Raw genomic sequence first — 20,233 nt, forward strand, 5'->3', positions numbered from 1 at the left:
AAATTGTCTTGAGTGATGGATTTGTAGGATATACTGTAAATGTCATTTTTAATTAGAAAGGAAAGTGGTCTCAAACTCCAGACCGACTTTCCATATTAGGACAGATGGAATTACTCAACCCATAATGTCAAGAATGTAAAGCAAGATAATTTCACGACTAAAAACCTTGGACTGCCATGTGGTATATGATTATAGTAATCATTCGGTAGCATGGTATTACCATCTGATACCGTCAGATTATCATGACTGGGTGTTGAAATATTTCTGAGATAAGAATTTAGTGTGTGTCCAGTTGAGTCCAGAATTGAGTCCTGTCCAAACTGAACTGGGAGACCAGCACATCTATTCCTATAAGCGATTACATGAATGTGACAGAGGGTCAGATTGTTGTGAAGACCTCATAACACTGATCAGTGGTAGATACATCTATATTGATTCCCCTGAGAGCCCTGTGCTCATAAAGGCATTGAGAGACCTGCCAGTACAAACACTGCTATTATGACCACAGCCATAATGAATGCACTCTCAGGTTTCCATTAATGAAATTGGTTCAATGCCTGCATTTTAGAAATACAGGCTCAAATGTTCACAGCCTGCGAGACTATAAGCTGACTACAGAGCAATAACGCTCAAATCATCATACTCCACAGCCACTTGATTAGAAACTTGATTTTTAAACTGTCATTAATGTCAAAACACATACACACACACAATTTTTTTCGTATTGGTGTTGTTAAATGTGAATATGGATTCATATTTTGAAATGTCTGAATTTACAATAGCTTGATAATGGAACATCAAATACATCTTTGGAGGAACCTGACGGCAAAATATTTTAAATTACTTTGAAATAAATAACTAAACATTATTAATTTAAATGCATATAAATGAAATGGCAATATCCAAACAGACCTCTTTTTTATTTTTATTTTATTAACAAAACTTGCTATAAAAAATTCCATTGCATTGAAAATATGTGGAGTGACCAACAGTATCCGTCCTAACACTAACAGAACATTTGGCTTGACAGACACTGAACAGAAAACAACAAAAACCCCTCCAAAAAACAGCAATCAATAACTGAGTATCAATACTGTATAGAATGATAGAGTAAACCTATATATGGCTATGGGAACCAGAGTGTACATCTGTTACTTTCATTCAATGGCAAGAACTTTCAACAGAAGACAGTTTAAAATAATTGGCAATATAGATACAAAAACTAAATAATATAAACCAGCTATAGTATCAAAATACAGCACAAAGAGAAACAATATATAAATATTTAAATGAAGTCAAACACATTTTAGATTCAACCAGGTAAAAAAAAAAGACAGAATAAGATAGAAAATAGAAATAAATAACAGCAATAGTAATAAAAAAAGGATTTTTTATCTAAATTGGGAGAGTTTTTATCGTAGATAGTCTTTCATATCAAAGCAAGAGTGGAAATATCACGCCAAAAGGCAATCATTTGTGTTAAACTATTCCCCATTAAACAATTAAACCCGTTTACCTATATAACATTTATAAGCAGCATTTCACTCATAACACAAGAATTGTTTACTGGCATGTGACATTCCGGACTAGAACTACTGAACCAGTACTAATCTGCAAAATAATCATTTTCTTAAAAAAGTATGTCAAATTTTCTAGTAAGAGAAAACTGGAAAAAAGAGAACAAAAATAAGCATTTTTTTAAGCATAAGCAAAAACATAATGAGTAAAAACTAAATCTTAAGGTCATTTTACTGGAAAATTACAAAAATATTTGTTTCAGTGTATTATGTTCAGGGCTGATTACTGACTTGAAGACAGATAAAAAAAATAAAACAAAATGAACCCCCAAAATGCCACAAATACATAGTTTTTTAGAGGGTCAAAGGTCAGTATATGAATCTGGTAATTTCATAATTTGTCATGCTAACTAAAATGATTGCACGCAAATGAATTTGGACTGCTATTCAGATCTCTAAAAATAACATTTGGGGAATACATTTCATCAAGGCTTGTAGATTTGTGAATTGTATGAGGACTGTCTCCTACTACCAAAAGGAGAGTGTTTTTTTTTTGGTTCAAATAGACACAGGGCTCTTCCTGTGATCTTCATCTGGCCTTCACTGCATGCAACACTACAGCAGGCTACTGAGGTAAAACTTATCCAAATAAAACTACACTAACTGTATTAATCTCTTTGTACATTCATCCATCTAATATCAGATACATTTCTGGTTATTCCGAAAGTCTGTAAGGCAAAAGTTTTCATAAGCATGAATGTTACCCTGGGCTGGTGTGTATATACAGTATATGTAAATGTGTAAATAGAACTGCATATCTTTATGATATTGCATGTAAAGGTTGGTTCTACTTACAGTTTTACAGTGGCACCAAAAATAATCAGAACACTTAAGCAACACTTACTGTATGAATGTCATTTCACTGCATAAAATATAAAAAAAGGTGGCATTAATTTTATGAAAATATAGCAGAAATTGTGAGAAAAGCTTTAGCATCATAGTTTGATGTTTTGTATTCTAATGCAAGGACATTCAAACATATTTAAGTGTGACTTAAGCACCCAAATACTTTTAGGGGAGACTGTACAACGATCTTGTATGTATGCATACATATACAGAGTAATATAGATTTGAGCACATTCCTTAATACATGCGGGCGTTTCATAGGGCCTTGGCGCAGGTGGTATGTGTGGTGTGTGAGATGGGTTTCTGTGGGTAGAGGCTGTAATAGTACACTTGGAAGAGAATGGCGAAGTCCACGCACACCTGAAGGAGGCCGCAGATCCAGAACTGCATGGGAGCCTGAGTCAACAGGAAGTAGCCTGTCTTGAAAGTGTCTCCACTGGTCCACATCAACACCATCTTAATGCTGGAGGCACAGGAAGTGAGAGAGAGTTAGAGTCAGAGAGTGTTATTAAAGTCTGGAGATGTGAGAAAGGGAGGCAGATTGATCAAAATCACTGGTATGAGGGAACTGGTAAGTGCAGGATTAAAGGTTAATATTATAGGGTTTGTTAACCTCAAGTATGAGCAATAATGATTGATGAGGTTGCCTCTTCTAATTAATATATATAATCTGTCACAATTGTGAGAGAACACAAGAGCAACACTAGAGTGATATGGGTTTGGACTTTATAACCAGCTATCTTACTCTTCTGAAGGCATGCGATTGCTTTGTGTGAAGAACAGACAGAAATTTTGGTCATTATTAATTGATAACCCTTGTGAAAAGTATATATTTAAGAAATTGTACTTGCAGACAATATATTAATGAAATAAATGGACACTTAAAGGCATGGTAGGCGATTTGTTCCAGATTTAATTTTTTATACTGGTTGAAAGTCTCTTCATATCCTGATAGCAATCACTAAGTTAAGTGATCTAAATGTATTCATATGTATATACAACTACAGTATGTCGTATAATAAAAATGTTCATCCACTCATTGCATTTGGCCCGAATGTAATGATACAATGTCCTATCTGCCTGTCAACGCACGTATTTTTGTACCTCATTTTCGTACCATTCATGTTGCATTTCAATGGCAACACTATCAAACACTAGCAAGTGCACTTTGTAAAGTACTTGATTATAATTTTAACTGCAGTGTGTTATTCAATATTACATTTAAAGTTTATTGCAACTTCATCATTACAAATGTGTAATTGCAAATTTATTTAAATATTTACCACTGTTTCCCCTACCCCCTCCTCCTCCAACCTCAACAGGGTTGCCAGTTTAAGGACTTGCAACAAGAGCGAGCGCAATTGACGACGAAAACCAAGGAGACTTACAGATTGTAAGTTAATGAGTTGATTTATCCGCGTTTTAATATGCTCTCGTTCATAGAGATTTTTAGATGGATACCGAGGCTTTTTAGGTTGTGTGGAATCTGCAATCTCTGACCAGTTTGTTTGCTCGTTTCCAAAGCTGCGATACGCTGTGTTTCCTGCCAACTGGCATCCCGGGGTGTCGAAATACTATTGGGTGAACAGGCAGTGGGCGAGATCACACAGACCAAAACAAAACGCGACTGACAACACGGAACGTGTAAAATAATAAGCGTTTTTCAGAGAAACGAGTATGTGAACTTAGCATGTTTCATAAATATCTGCAAACATATTATGGTATTTTTATGCTTTAGTAGAGTAAAAGTTACATACAGCACCTTTAAATATATTCTTTTAAAGCATATAATTTCCATAATAAGTCCTTTTAAAATGTATTTTAAATTGTACTTCTTTTTCACAAGGGAATCTTCCCTGAAACTGGATCACTGAGTTTGTGGGTTGAGATTCAGATCAGTCTGATTCATGTTTTGTGAAAATAATTATTAAGAGTGAATCACTGGGAGAAAAATCCAACTCAAAAGCATTATTTGTTCACAAATTGGTTGTGCCCAAGGAAAATTAACTTGTAAATTTTGTAAATCAATGCCATCATACGACATCAGAATACTTGATATATAGCACGAGTTATGCTGTTTACTTTTATTGTGACTTGTCATTTTGGAGCTTGACACCCCCTGTCCTCACTTACTTTAATTAAAGCAAAAAGAGTGACCAGGATATTCTTCAAAACGTCATCTTCTGTGTTCCACTGAAGAAAGAAAGTCATACGGAATTCATGAGGGAGAGTAAATAATTTTCAGTGTTGGGTGAACCATTTTTAAGACTGCTCCTCAAGTGCAGAAACCCTTGTGTAAACCTCAAGCACTAAGAACAGCTCACATTTTAGGCAGGAGAACAAACAAACTTCCTTTGTGCGGCCATATTTGGTGCATCAGCATCTTCACGCACAACTGCACAGAATGACAGAACTGTAATTCCAGCTGAATAAAGCTTTTCCACCATCTTAATAAACAAATAAATTATTCAAGACGTGCATTTTTTTTAGACTACCCAAAATACAGCACTCCACACTACACCAATTATTCATTTCAGATTAGGCTTTTATGATGTACTTTTGCTATGAATCATAAATGTACGTAAACAAATGATCACAGTAAGACACACAGCCTGGAAGAAAAGGAATTAAACAGCATCATTATAGTAGTGCGTGTCGATTTTAACATGAGTATCTGATTTAGAAAAGTAGGATAAGTTACTGAAAGAATATTCCGGTTGCACTTTATTTTACAGTACGTGCACTACATGTACTTATAGTGTGCTTAGCTAAGAAAGTACTGGTTAATATAAGGTAACTACATGGGTTAAGGTTAGGTTTAGAGATAGGTACATGATTAGTACCTAGTTATTATAATAACTATAATATGTACAGGGTCAAAGTTTGTGGGTCAGGATTAGAGGTAGGTTTAGGGATGTAGTTGAGATAGAGACGGATGTTAGTACTATGTTTTTGGTTGACTGGAATATTGGTCTGCTTTCAAAATCATTTAAACATTTTATCTACCTGTAAACTCAGTGAAACCAAGTTGAGTTTGAAATTTGAAATCAAATTGAATGCAAACACTCGGTGAGGAAAGCGAGTTGTAGACACTGGACATGTTGTGATAGGAACGCATTGATTGAGATTACCCTGATGCGTCTTTCGAGCGACTGTCTCAAAAGGATGAGTAAACTACTGGTTATGAAAAGCAGACCAAAGCTAGAGAAAAGGAAACAGAGAATACAGACAAATCTTGTCTTGTCTTGGGGGGGGGGGGGAGGCTGAGGTAAACACGGTTTTCTGTTCTTTGTTTGGCTCAGTGTTACACTCAAAGCAAAACTGAGAGGCTGCTTGATCCATGGCATCTGATAAAAGGCCACTCTGAAAGCTTATTAGAGCAGCACGTCCTAAAGAGATGAAAGAGCACTCTTACTGCCGCCGGGACACACCGATCAGCCTCTGTGCCAGAGCAATAAACCACTCCACACTTCACACAACAGAAGAGTTTAATGAGTGTGAGCTATGACGAGGACAGGGTCATGATCGGATCATTAAAGCTAAAATAAAAGTTTCCCCACTAGCGGCAACAAACCACTGGAATAAAATAAAGATTGTTTCCTGACATGTTTCCCAAACAAGCCTATTGTCTGCTTGTTCAGATAGCTTTTTCTGCACGTGCCTCAATTTCTAGACAATTTTAACCAATCCTATAATGCACTTCAATAAGCTTTTCTTCTTCCACTAAAGGATTAGTTCACTTCAGGATAAAAAAAATGATCATCCAAGATGTTTGTGTCTTTCTTTCTTCATTCGAAAAGACTGAAGGTTTTGAGGAAAACATTCCAGGATTTTTCTCTATATTGTGGACTTGCAGTGTCAATGCAGTTTCAAAGGGCTCTACAAGATCCCAGCCGAGGAATAAGGGTCTTATCTAGCGAAACGGTCGGTCAAAAAAATTAAAATACATATACTTTTTAACCACAAATGCTCGTCTTGCACTAGCTCTGCGATGCACCACACATTACGTAATCATGTTGAAAGGCCATGCGTGTTACCATTCCAAAAATTAGGGTAGTGCGAAAAAATCCATCTCATTTTCTCCTCTAACTTCAAAATCATCCGACATTTTTGTTTTTTGTAAATGGTATTTTACTTGGTCTTTGCATGTTCGCTTTGTAAACACTAGGTCGGTACTTCCACCTTCCACGCGTGATCTTTCAAGGTCCTTTTTTTTTTTTTTTTTTTTTAGAAACTGACCTTATTCCTCGGCTAGGATCATGTAGAGCACTTTAAAGCTGCATTAAAACTGCAATTTGGACCTTACATTTTACATTTATTCATTTAGCTGACGCTTTTATCCAAAGCGACTTACAATTGCTATACATGTCAGAGGTCGCACGCCTCTGGAGCAACTAGGGGTTAAGTGTCTTGCTCAGGGACACATTGGTGTCTCACAGTGGATTCGAACCCGGGTCTCTCACACCAAAGGCATGTGTCTTATCCACTGCGCCACACCACCCCACCTTCAAACCGTTGCACCCCATTGAAGTCCACTATATGGAGAAAAATCCTGGAATGTTTTCCTCAGAAACCTTCATTTCTTTTCGACTGAAGAAAGAAAGACATGAACATTTTGGATGATGTGGGGGCGAGTAAATTATCAGGACATTTTTATTCTGAAGTGAACTAACCCTTTAACTCTTTCTCGGCCACTGACAGAATTTTCCGGAATTTTTGAAACAACAAAGTAACACTTTCTATGAAGTCTGCATTATAAGGGTATTCTTAATGCATTATAATACATTATAATACATGCATGATGCCTTATAAACAATATTATTATGTGTTGTATCATCTGATAAATAATCATAACAACAGTTACCTATTTGAGGTTATAACGTACAATGTATTATAACACCAGATGAGGCCTGCATTAACAATGCATCATAAGGGTATTCGGTTACACTTTATTTTAAGGTGTCTTTGTTACACTGAGTACTTAGTGATATTAAGTAACTACATGTACTTACTATAGGGTTATAATTAGGGTTTGATTTGGTTTAGGGTTAGTTGCATGTAATTATGCATAATTTATAACTACATGTAACATGTAACAATGACAGCAATAAAAAAGTGTTATCGAGTATTCTTGATGCATTATAATGCACGCATAATGCCTTAACCTTATAAACAACATACACATCACAACATTTAGAGTGTGCATGAAAGATGTACAAAATGGAACCGCTGTGGCAACAAGACAACTACAATTTTGAAAAAGCACCTGAAGGTCAATGAATGGGAATACTGGCATGCCAGGAAGAAGCCTGACACATTCTTGGCCACCTAACATTAGAAAATACAACTTACATGAATGTGGTTAACCAGACTGTATAAGAACATATTTTTTGTGTACTTTTGAGCACCGCACAACTGTATTTAACTGTTTATATTGTATATTTTAATCTAGCTTTACTTATCATTTTCAGGAAAGAACAAACATAACCAAGAAGCTGGACATAAATAAAAATAACAGCTGCCTTATGTTATAACACTTCTAAATATAAATTGAAAATGTTAAAATGGGATTGGCCTTCTGATTTCTAGTTTATTTTTGTATATTGCTACCAATTAAATCTACATGCTTTTTTCCTAAATTACTGCACAGGTATTAGGTTAGATAAAACCTTGCAATTTGCCAGTTTTTATGAATAAAACATGATTTGCATTGTGAATGTATTGTTCCTTTGTACTTTTCCACACAACTTTGATTTTACCTTACCAGAACATTATGGCTGTTTTAAAGAAGACTTAACTTTTGTTACTTTACTTAAAGCAGACAAAAGCCACTTATAAATATTATGACCACATTATAAAACTTTTTAGATGTTTAAAAGACAACTTATTTGGCACTTTAAGCAGTAAAAGACCACTCATGAGATGTTGTATGATACTGTGCAGACCTTAAGTAAACAATGTCAAGGTATGAGACTTGTGAAAGTAAAATATATAATCTATGGGATATATAATCCATTATAACTTAAATGGATAAAATTACATTCATTGTATGTAATAAATTATCATAATCTTAATAGTTTTAACCACAAATAGGTACATATTATTGTTGTTACGATTATTCATGAGATGACACAACACATAAGGCTGTTTATAATGCATTATGCGTGATGATAAAGCATATTATAAGGTTGTTTGTAAGACATTATGCATGCATTAATGTATTAAGAATTCCCTTATAATGCATTATAAATACCAGATTCATAGAAAGTGTTACCGACAGCGCTTCCCTGCCGTTGACGGATTTTTCCGGCTTTCCGTGTTTTTACTGTTATACAGTATGGAGGCGCTATTACACATCTTCAGATCGAAACACAGGCAAAAAAGGAGCAGAAACAAGCGATTAAAGCATTGTATGTTGTATGCATGTGGTATTCTAAAACATGCTTTTCTCAACTTTTTGTTCAAAACATTGCTTTTCTTATTCAACTTTCTTATTCAAGTGTTCATAAAAAAAGAATGCATGAAGCTCGAATAAAATGTTTTCGTTGTTTAAAAGCAGACGCTCTGTTGTTTCTTTTGATATATTGCATGTTCAGATATTCGTATAACAAAATATTCTGGGGGCAATGAAATTATTGATCAAACTCTCTGGTGGTGTCAGGCAACTTTTTATTTATGATAAAAAGTAAAGTTTCTATCAAAGATGGAAATACTGAAAGAAAATTGGATTGCAATCCAATGCAATTACAATTAATAACAATTTCATGCACATTAATTCACTAGGAAGTAACTGTGTAAAAAGTGTGATAAATGTACAATCAGCTTATGATGTTATCATAAAATAAACCCCTTCAGGGTAAAAACAGCCTCCGTGTTGTGTCATAATGTTGTTTCATAAGACGTACTGTATTAGCACTACAGAATATACAGAATATTCTGTTTCTCTGACCAATGGAAACTTTTTTTTGTAAATAAAACATCAGGTTTAATCAAAAAACTTGCTATACATATTTGCTTTTTTTTAAATATAAAATCTGCACTTTGATGTAAAGCACAGGTGGAATGTTTTGGAGATGGAATTGGAGTGTGCCATCCATTGTGGTAAAATGAAAAAAAAAGAGAGAGAGAGAGAGAGAGAGAGAGAGAGAGAGAGAGAGAGAGAGAGAGAGAGAGAGAGAGAGAGAGAGAGAGAGAGAGAGAGAGAGAGAGAGAGCAGTGATCAATCTTAACAGCTGCCATGGAAACCATCAGGATTCAATGAGGCTGACGGTTGCCATGGGTTCCATGATAGAGTATAAACAAATTCTTCTTTTCATCCTCACTTTGAGCCACAAAGCCAGGCTGCAGCAACAGTTACCAGAGAGCAAGGACTAACACAAAAATCAAAAACAAGTAAGTATAGCAGCACTGTGACACTATGTTGGTTGCCACTACAAACAACGATTGGTTGCTTTATTTCACAGACCGAGGCTTGTAATGCCACACTAACACCCACACATTAACAGCCATGAGAGAGCCGAGATGAGGACATGAAACATAAATATTATAATATATAGTGAATGGGATGGTTTTTGTTACTTATTTCTGTTATTTTCAGAAACTTAGATTTTCCATTTTTATTTGCTATTTTTATTCCTGTGTGTAATTATTGGGGTTGGCATTTTATGTGGATGACACTCATAGCAGAATATGTGTGCATGTCTATAAAGGGACTGGACAGAGGTGGATTTCTGCAAAGCTCTTTACTCATATCTCTCTCTCACATACACATGTATATGTGGTTTCTGGGGAATCTCCATATGCGTAATGCTTTTTATACTGTACAAACTGTATATTCTATCCCCTTACACTAATCTTACCTAACCATCACAGAAAACTTTTGGCATATTTTGACTTTCAAATATATTTAGTTTAGTATGTCCTTTTAAGTCATTTGGTCTGCCATAAACAATGTTAACGTTGTAATACCCATGTCATTATACACATTTGTGTCCTCATAAACCATACAACACACACACACACACACACACACACACACACACACACACACACACACACACACACACACACACACACACACACACACACACACACACACACACACACACACAATACTGTATTTCTCAAACTGCATCAAAACTCAAAATGCAGAAGTAATGTAACTGAATTCTGCAATAATTTGATAAAACAAACTTCCTCATATTTTATCTATGTATTCGCGTGTTGTTTTCACTGTTAGCCTTCAGTCTTCTGCTAATGTTTTACTTGTGGCCAATATTTACGTTTCACGCATCAGAGATGATAAAATATCACTATATACCCGGTGCAAAATTACTTACCTTTTGTAAAAATTCCCATCTAGGGATATTTCCCTTGTATATTTCAGTCAGATCTCATTCCCCGTCTCTCCCTATAGTTTTGCAAAGTCAGACTTTTGACTCCTTTTCTGATCACAATTAAGTTTTGTTCACTTTGAACCTTATGCTGCCCAAAACATTACACACTTAAACCACACTGATATGTTAAGTCAACCAACCACAGTACAACAACAACAAAACGTGACAATGGAGGGTAATTATGAAAATATATTAATGTTATATTAATATAAAATATTAATGCTTCACATACAACTGAATATCTTTCAAAGATTTGCTAACATTATAATATTTAGTAATGAGCACTGAATTCACTGTCTCTTCACCCCAAAATGCTGTTTCTCTTCAGTCTTTAAAAAACAAAACAGTAAAAAATGAACCAAAATAAAGTAAAGTTAAGCAAAAAAACTCGAAAGAACTGTAAACTGTAAACTCTAAAGAATTTTTTTCCCATTTCAGTCTTTCAAACAAAACAAAACAATAAAAATGAACTAAACTAAAACAAAACACCAAACCAAAACTTTGCGAACAGTCTTACAAACAAAAAAATAGAAAATGAACAAAAACAAAACAAAAACAGACAAAAAAAAACTAACAAAAAGTAAATAAAAATAAATAAAGTGAAGATAAGTAAAAAAGAATAGTAAAAATACACTATAATTAGATAGTTTGTGTTGTACAACAGAAGGCGGTCAAAAGTCTCTCTAGCTGAGAGGATGTGATAGATGTCAATGGGATTAACATGCCACCAAGAGCCTGAGAAACAAGGCGTTCAGCATAAAGCAGTCAACACAAACACACCGCTGTGAAATACTGCTGTACCGCACAGCTTCTCCTGACAGAAGCACGCAGGGCAACTTCCTTTTGTGGGAGCGTTCAATTCACCCAGAACCTGACTCAAGCCTCAAATCTACAGGAACACACAACTTAATAAATGGTTTGTTTGCAGCCCGTGGATACAAACCAGCTTGCTGCTCAGTAAACACATATATAACATTGAGAGTTGGGTAGAATTTCAGGGTGGCAGTGAGATAATTCAGATGACTAAATAAGGCACTGAGGGTTTTCAAACTAACTAACAGGACTCTGGCAATGAACATGGCTGTGGGGGTCACCACTTTCCCTCCCATTCATAAACGTTCGACTGATGGACAGCAAAATAGATTCACATGAGGTTAGAGGTTCATTCACAGCAACAGTTACCAGGCAAACAATCAATGAAGCAACTAACAATGGCTGAAGAGCTGAGCTAAACAAAACAAAACAAACTAACAATGGCTGAAGAGCAAAACAAAACAAAACAAACTAGCAATGGTTGAAAAGCTAAACAAAACAAACTAACAATGGCTGAAGAGCAAAACAAAACAAAAGAAACTAGCAATGACTGAAGAGCTAAACAAAACAAAACAAACTAGCAATGGTTGAAAAGCTAAACAAAACAAACTAACAATGACTGAAGAGCTAAACAAAACAAAAACGAGCAATGGCTGAAAAGCTAAACAAAACTAAACAAAACAAACTAACAATGACTGAAGAGCTAAACAAAAGAAAACAAACTAGCAATGGCTGAAAATCTAAACAAAACAAAAGAAAAAAATCAACTTTCTATTCCTCAAAAACATTATTTTCATTCACAGTCTTTCAAACAAAACAATTCAAAACTGAACAAAAGCAAAGCAAAAATAAATAAATAAATAAATAAATAAATAAATGTCTGAAGAATTATTGAATAGCTATGAAAAAAAGAGATTAATGGAAAAAAACAAGACTGGGAATAAGATGGAAAATTTACCATATGTTTTGATCAGTGCAGCAGCAGCAACAACAACGACGACGAAAAAAACAAAAACAAAAAAAAAACTAATTCAATTTAGTCTTGTAATTCAAGGCTGTCTCCAGGAGATGAATCATCTGTGATTGTGGTAGGTCTGCACAGAACACGGCGTAGATCTGAATCTGATACGAACGTTTCCCATGCACTGCAAGTAACATAAATTACTCGATGTGACATTCAGGGAACGTAAACCAGATAAAGCAGCACAAGAGTGCAATAAAAGTTGTCCTTAAGTCAGACGGAAGATTCTGAAGGTCTCTGGCCTCAACGATGTAAAGGCAAATCTGTACAACTGTTCACAGCAGTAGCTCATTACTACTTACAGATGAATGTGCATACATGCTTCATTCTAAAATGTAGTACATCCTTTTGAATTCTATGGTTTTACGTGTCAAAATCATCTGGTCTTTCAGATGAACACCAACACATGACATATTGCTCTGTGTCATTATTTTATTAAGACAAAATAAAGACAAAATTGAGAAGCCATGTGTGACAAACTAAGCACACCCATACTGCTTCCATAAGAATTAAGAGGGTACGTAGCAGTCAGGCGCTGCTAATCAAATGTCCTTGATTAATTGATCAACAGCAAGTGTGACCAACTCTATAAAAACAGAAGTTTTGTCAGTTTGCTGGTCTAGAGCATTCAGGAGTGTGTTAACACAATGCCAAGGAGGAAATACATCAGCAATGATCTTCGAGAAGCAATTTTCGCAAGAGTAAGGCGGCCATTTCCAAACAACTTGAAGTCCATTCTTCTACAGTAAGGAAGATTATTCACAAGTGGGAAACATTCAAGTCAGTTGCCAATCTTCCCAGGAGTGGAGGTCACTGCTCCAAAATCCTAGAACTACACATCAGACTCTACAGGCCTCAGTTAACATGTTAAATGTTAAAGTACACGAGTACAATTAAAAAAAGACGTGACAAATATGGCTTGTTGGAAGGGTTGTCAGGAGAAAGCATATTCTCTCTAAAAAGAACATGGCAGCATGGCTTTGGTTTGCAAAACTGCATCTAAACAAACCTCAAGACATCTGGAACAATATCATTTAGACAGATGACCAAAATGGAAATGTTTGGCCATAATGCACGGCCAAAACACAACACATCAGCACAAACACCTCATACCAAATGTCCATCATGATTTTGACCATTTTTGAGGACCGTGGCACCTTGCGGTCATTGAGTCAACCATGATCTCCTCTGTATGTGTATGTGAGGCCATCTGTCCGTCAGCTAAAGCTTGGCCGAAACTGGGTCATGTAACAGAACGTTCAAACTGTAAACTCTCTAACAAGTGTAGCCTATTCCAAGACAAAGACTGCATCCGTCAAGAAGTCTGCATTTTGAATTGTTTAAATTTTTATTAATTCGATTATACACATTTAGTTGCAGTTGTGACACAGTAATGTGCTTGCAGATGTACTCATTATTTGGTTAGTAGTCAGGTAAAAAGAGAATGATGTGCAGCCAGTCAGTCATTACCGCAAAATAAACACTGACAAGATAATACAATAGGTAGATCCCAATAAACCCCAACAGGGAGACTTGAATTATTTTATTATGGGTGAGCTGAAATTGTTTTATTATTTTAGTAGGTTGTTTTATTATGTTTGAAATGACTTTAGTATGCAGTGTGGAGTGAAACGAAAGTCATGAAACTAAAATAATGCAAGATCTAACAATTGTTCATTTCGAATCAAGCTTTCCAGAGATACCATTTCAAAGTTTCAAGTTTAAAAGTTTACCATGAAAAGAATACGTTTTTTATTCTTAAAAATATTGCTCAATATTTTATTAAGCAGGGATGTATTCAAATCATCAAAAGTGACAGTAAAGACATTAATAATGTTTTAATATTTTTAAAAATGCTGTTTTTTGAACGTCCTATTCATCTAAGAATCCTGAAAATCCTGTTCACTCTGTACATGCTACATTAGGAGATATCATTAGGAAACATGGAATTAGCTTTCACTGTTATGCCGACGATACTCAGCTGTATATTTCTTCAAAACCTAACGAAACTTATCAATTCACAAAATTAACGGAATGCATAGCTGATATAAAAAATTGGATGACTCGTAATTTCCTACTTCTAAATTCTGAAAAAACAGAGATTCTAATTATTGGACAAAAAACTTCCTCACATAATAATCTAGAATACTGTCTAACACTTGATGGCTGCTCTGTTAAGTCTTCGTCGTCGGTTAGGAACCTGGGTGTGCTCTTTGATACCAATCTTTCATTTGAAAGTCACGTGTCTAGTATCTGTAAAACCGCATTTTTCCATCTTAAAAATATATCTAAATTACGCCATATGCTCTCATTGACAAATGCGGAACAATTAGTTCATGCATTCATGACCTCAAGGCTAGATTATTGTAATGCTCTACTGGGTGGTTGCCCTGCACGCTTAATAAACAAACTACAGCTGGTTCAAAACGCAGCAGCTCGAGTTCTTACCAGAACCAGGAAGTATGACCATATTAGCCGAGTTCTGTCAACACTGCATTGGCTGCCTATTAAAGGGATACTTCAGGATTTAGCATTAAGCTTTGTATTAGTAGAAAACCTGTAGTATTTTCGAATTACCATGCTTTCCACCCTCATATCCCCCTGAGACAAGAGATTTATGTATTTTTTGTCTGGAAAAAATCCTCCGATGACGCAAAAATCATCATTTTGCGTCATCGGAGGATTTTCTGGCCAGAGGCTAAAGACTACAGCCAGTAGATGGCGTAGTTCCGCATGTTTTCAGCCCGCCCAAGGAGGGTGGGATCTCACTCACAGAATGTACACAGTGTCAGCCGTCTTTCTTTGGAAGCTAAGCTAGCAGGCTCTTGTTCTGTGGAGAAAGCTGAATAGTAGGAGAAAGCTGAGTAAGTAGGGGTTACATCCTCCTTTTCCCGGACTTGTCCGCCGGGCGAGATCGTTCAAAATGTACGGGATTCAGCTTTTGCTTTCTGCGGTCGCCATTCAATGTTTACATGCACACCTTTGTTTCAATTTAACTGAATTCATCCCGATTGGTGAATCTGAATGTAGTGTTTACATGAACGCTAAACAAGTGATCGGTTGATGTGCGTTTTACCATTGAGAAGAAAATTCCCGCTCCTCCGTGAGAGATACGAGACCGGCGCGTCTCAGTAATGAGGCGACATTTTGGGCGATCTCTAAATCCCTGGCAAACTCATCACGTAGGCTAGCCTTGTTGTTTGTTTTCAACTGCGCTCCCTTACCGTTACCTAAAGGCAGCGAAGCAAGTGCATTCTGGGAGTTGTCTTTCATCCACATAAGCCAAAAATACATTTTCTGGGTTTTCTCAGTCTAGAAAGCTCCAAATTAAAAAATTTCTTCACATTTCTTCTACTTAAATGACCTATTTTAAATACACATTCATCTTCCCAGAGGTGAAGTATCCCTTTAAACATCGCACACATTTTAAAATATTGCTGATCACTTACAAAGCACTAAATGGTTTAGCTCCGCAGTACTTGAGCGAGCTCTCAACGCATTATAGTCCTTCGCGTCTATTGCGATCTCAAAATTCCAGCCAGTTGATAATACCTAGAATATCAAAATCGACTGCTGGCGGTAGATCCTTCTCCTATTTAGCACCAAAACTTTGGAACAGTCTTCCTAACACTGTCCGGGAAGCAGACACACTCTGTCAGTTCAAAGCCAGATTAAAGACACATCTCTTTGACCTAGCATTCACATAATACATTATAGACTTCTATAATTCAATGTAAGGCTGCATAGATTAGGTCAGCCGGAACCGGGAACACTTCCCATAAATCCTGATGTACTCGTTACATCATGAGAAGAATGGCATCTACGCAAATTTTAGTGTCTGTGTTTATCCCGAGGTTTTCCCGCAGCCTGCCGGATCCAGGCCGTATCCAGATCTGACGAAGGACCTTCGCCTGAACCTGATGACAACGCAGTGCTGAAGTGCCAACTAGTCTCTCCCTATGGAGGATCCCTTTACCACTATACAGATAAAGCGTTGTCGGGAAAATTCGTTTCACGTTCCTACCCCGAAGTGACAAAATAAAATAAAATTCTTCATCAAAATTTATAAGGAAAGACAAGTACTTTGTTTAGACTTGGCTTGTAGGGAATTCCAAACCTGCGCACATATTCAAACGCACATAACTATAGAACCCATTCTAAATGCGCATGTGAACGCCATCAGCGTTTATCTCAGGTTCACGTTTAAAGTCTGTGTAGAGAGAATGGTGTCGTCTTAGCGGCCCCTAATTTAATAACAAATGATCGTCGCGACGGAAGCAAATCAATCAAAACTAACTTTAGCTGGAAAATAACTTTATTAAAGAACCGCTATAAAGGCATAACAATCTCTGTTACCTTAAATTATACGCTTATCTCTGTAAAGCTGCTTTGAAACAATCTACATTGTTAAAAGCGCTATATAAATGAAGATGACTTGACTTGAAAAAAATGATTGTTTCCACAAATTTTTCATCTATTTTAATTTCCACAAAACTATTAAGTAGCGCAACTGTTTTCAACATTAATAATAAAAAATAAAAAATGTTTCTTGAGCATCAAATCAGCAGATTCGAATGATTTATGGATTATGTGAAATTGAAGACTGGAGTAATGATGCTGAAAATTCAGCTTTGCCATCACAAGAATTAAATAAATTTGAAAATATATTCAAATAGAAAACTGTTATTTTAAATTGAAATAATTCTTCACAATATTACAGTTTTTACTGTATTTTTTATCATAATAAATGCAGCCTTGGTGAACATAAAAAACTTATTTCAAAGAATTTTCAAAACTTATGAATGATAGTTTTATAATAGGGCTGCACGATATTGAAGAAAAATGCGATATGCGATAACTAAATTAATTAAATACTGCGATATTCGATACGCGATACAATAATGCTTAAAGTGTGTAAAATAAACTCAAATTATCTTTAAAATATTTAACCTACATACGTGTTTCACATTTTTGTGACAAGAAAACATCGCTACAACTTCTGAAAGTGAACAGCAGTGTTTTACTGTAAGAACATAAGCCTATATTAGGTTTATTTAACAACAGAAACCGAATAATCAAATGTAAAAAATAAAACACTGCTTAATTTTCACAGTATGAATTAAATATACACTGATTCTTATTAAAGCTACAAAAGTTATTTAGCCAAGAGCAGTGAGTGATTTTCTCTTTGTCTTTTGTTCATGACCACAGTTATTGCAAGCCGTTGCGATATTCATATGGCGATATTATACATTTGCAATATTTCCATAATTTCGATATATTGTGCAGTCCTATTATTTACATAGTTTTCTTATATCCTTCCTCTGTTTTCATCCCTCTTTCTAAAACACCCCCACAGCCAAACCTACACACACTACTGTCACCCACAAAGCAGCAAACTTCAATTTAAAAATACATAAACATAAGCATATGCAAATAACCCTGCTTGCATATACACAGATACATACAACACAGACTCTATCGGCAGGTTTGCACAGATGTTTAAATACACACACGCACAGTTGCACACACACAGCAAGCAGCAACCCTCATCTTGTCAGGTTGGCATGATGCCAGTGGCAGCTCCCCGCCTGTGCCATCAAATCAGTGCGGGTGAATGCGCACACGCACACACACACACACACACACGCCGAAAAACAGAGCACAGGATGGCATCTCACAGTGTGAGATGTTACCAAATACACAAAGTCACACTGACAGGACGTGTCTTTACAGCACACACACTGCATCTCTCAAAAGGTTATGCAAGATAATACACACATACAATCTAACAATTAATATGAAAAATTGCCTTATTACTATTTTTGTCCGATTCATTTACTCTGAGTTCAGTTTCTGCCACTGTGACATAATTTGCTCTTTGTTTAATTTGTGGTCATACAATTTATACAGCAAAATAATTATTTTTTTTGAATTCAATTAAAAAGTCACCTATTCCAGCTAATGTATAAGGTTTCTACTGTATATCGGATTCCCGTAGCTTAGCAACAGTGTTTCATAAACCAGTTGAGCAGGAAGTCTGACTAGGAGACATCAAGGAGTGACTGTGCCGCCACGTTTCACTTCCCATGTTCCTCTGTTCAAGCACTAGAGCAGTGGAGGGTTCTGTGTTCACTCACTAGCGCGAGATAGAGTGGAAATTAAAATGTCAAAGTGTCCAGTTATGCCGTCCCATCATGCAGTCACATGATTTTTTTTATACGCATTGAGGAATTCATTCGGTAAATGTGTTTCCATCGTAGTTTATGCGCATGTTTTTTTATCAATAAAAATAAATAAAATGCATACGTTTTTATGCATGCTTTTACAATTTATGTAAAATGCCTTCTTGGCATTTCCATCCAGAAGTTTATTATGCGATATCCGAAAATGCGCATAAAAATAGGTGGAAAGGGAATCCAGGTTTTCACTGTAATATGGTAGGGGCGCTGTTACGGATCTTCTGAAATAGTACAGCATATATGGATCCAAAAACAAGTGCATAAACTGATTTTCATAAACAAGGAGGAGTGATATTGCTTGTGCACAAGTAAGCTAACATGATCATCAAGCATTCAACAGATTATAATTTAAAACTAACGTTATAGCGGAAAAAAATGTCAAAAGCTAGGTGTGTTTTTTAAAGCAGAGGCTCTGTTCTTTCTTTTGATATATTTACTTTTTACATATTCATACAACAAAATATTCTGGGGGCCATAAAAGTTTCATGAATATGGTTAAAGATGTAGGCTCTGGCTGCCAACTTTGGTTAATTAAAATCTAAAAGTATTAAAAAACTCCTGCACAATATTTTTCTGTTGGAGCATTCCAACTTTCCCAACACAGGGAAATTGTCCAAACCAAAGGAGTGAGTTTGGGGCATAATGTTCAGGAAACCATATTATTTGTTTCTTTAATTTATTAGTACTAGCGTAAAGAATGTTAAACAAATACATCAATTCATAATAAATATGATCTTCAGGAAGACAAACTTCTAGATTAAATTGTTAATATCACTGAAGAACCTCTCATGTACCCTTCTTTTTAGGGTAAGAAAATTAGCAGAACAAACCTCATTCCTTCAGTAGATTTGTTCTGGTAGTTGCAATAAAGCTGTGGTGTTCCCAGCATGGCCTCCGTGAATACGGCAAGGAAACCCAGGCTCTCTACGAACAGAACCGAGTCCAGAAGCAGGTACGTCACGTAGGCGGCCAGCACAGTGAACGCCAGCACACACTGCAGGTAATCCACAAAATGACTCCAAAACCAGAAGTGGGTCCAGTCAAAGTCTAGAATTCAGAAAGAAAGAGAGCAAGTATTAAAAATTAATCAGTGCATGAAATACTTCAATTCGTATTGGTTGAAAGAAGTAAACTTGACAACGATAGAAGAGGTTTAGTTGAAATTTCTGGAAGTATTTTGGGAGATCATTTTGAGTTCTGAAAGGTAGTATTTTCTAAATACTCAAATCATCTTTTTCAAAAGTTTATGAAAATCTGGATTTCCCCCAAAAAATTTTTTACCAATGAATGAAATCATTTGAATGGTCTGTTTTTATCAAGTTCCTCTTTCAGCAATAC

General features: G+C 35.8%; 1 protein-coding gene across 3 annotated transcripts in view; it reads right to left on the reverse strand.

Annotated features, from left to right (window-relative positions):
* Window positions 1-902: 902 nt before the first annotated feature.
* The window catches only part of slc66a2 (solute carrier family 66 member 2), a 38,815-nt gene continuing 19,484 nt past the window's right edge, over window positions 903-20,233 (reverse strand). For 2 of the 3 annotated variants that reach the window (XM_081376342.1, XM_081376340.1), the window contains 2 exons: window positions 19,726-19,942; window positions 903-2,886 (listed from right to left, as the gene is read on the reverse strand). In XM_081376342.1, coding sequence (XP_081232468.1) covers window positions 2,679-2,886; window positions 19,726-19,942 — 425 coding nt within the window. In that variant the 3' untranslated portion in view covers window positions 903-2,678. The remainder of the gene's footprint in view (window positions 2,887-19,725; window positions 19,943-20,233) is intronic. The other variant, XM_081376341.1, reaches the window with a different exon arrangement.

The sequence above is a fragment of the Scardinius erythrophthalmus genome, assembly GCF_964197995.2.
Source record: "Scardinius erythrophthalmus genome assembly, chromosome: 10".
NCBI classification, from domain to species: domain Eukaryota; kingdom Metazoa; phylum Chordata; class Actinopteri; order Cypriniformes; family Leuciscidae; genus Scardinius; species Scardinius erythrophthalmus.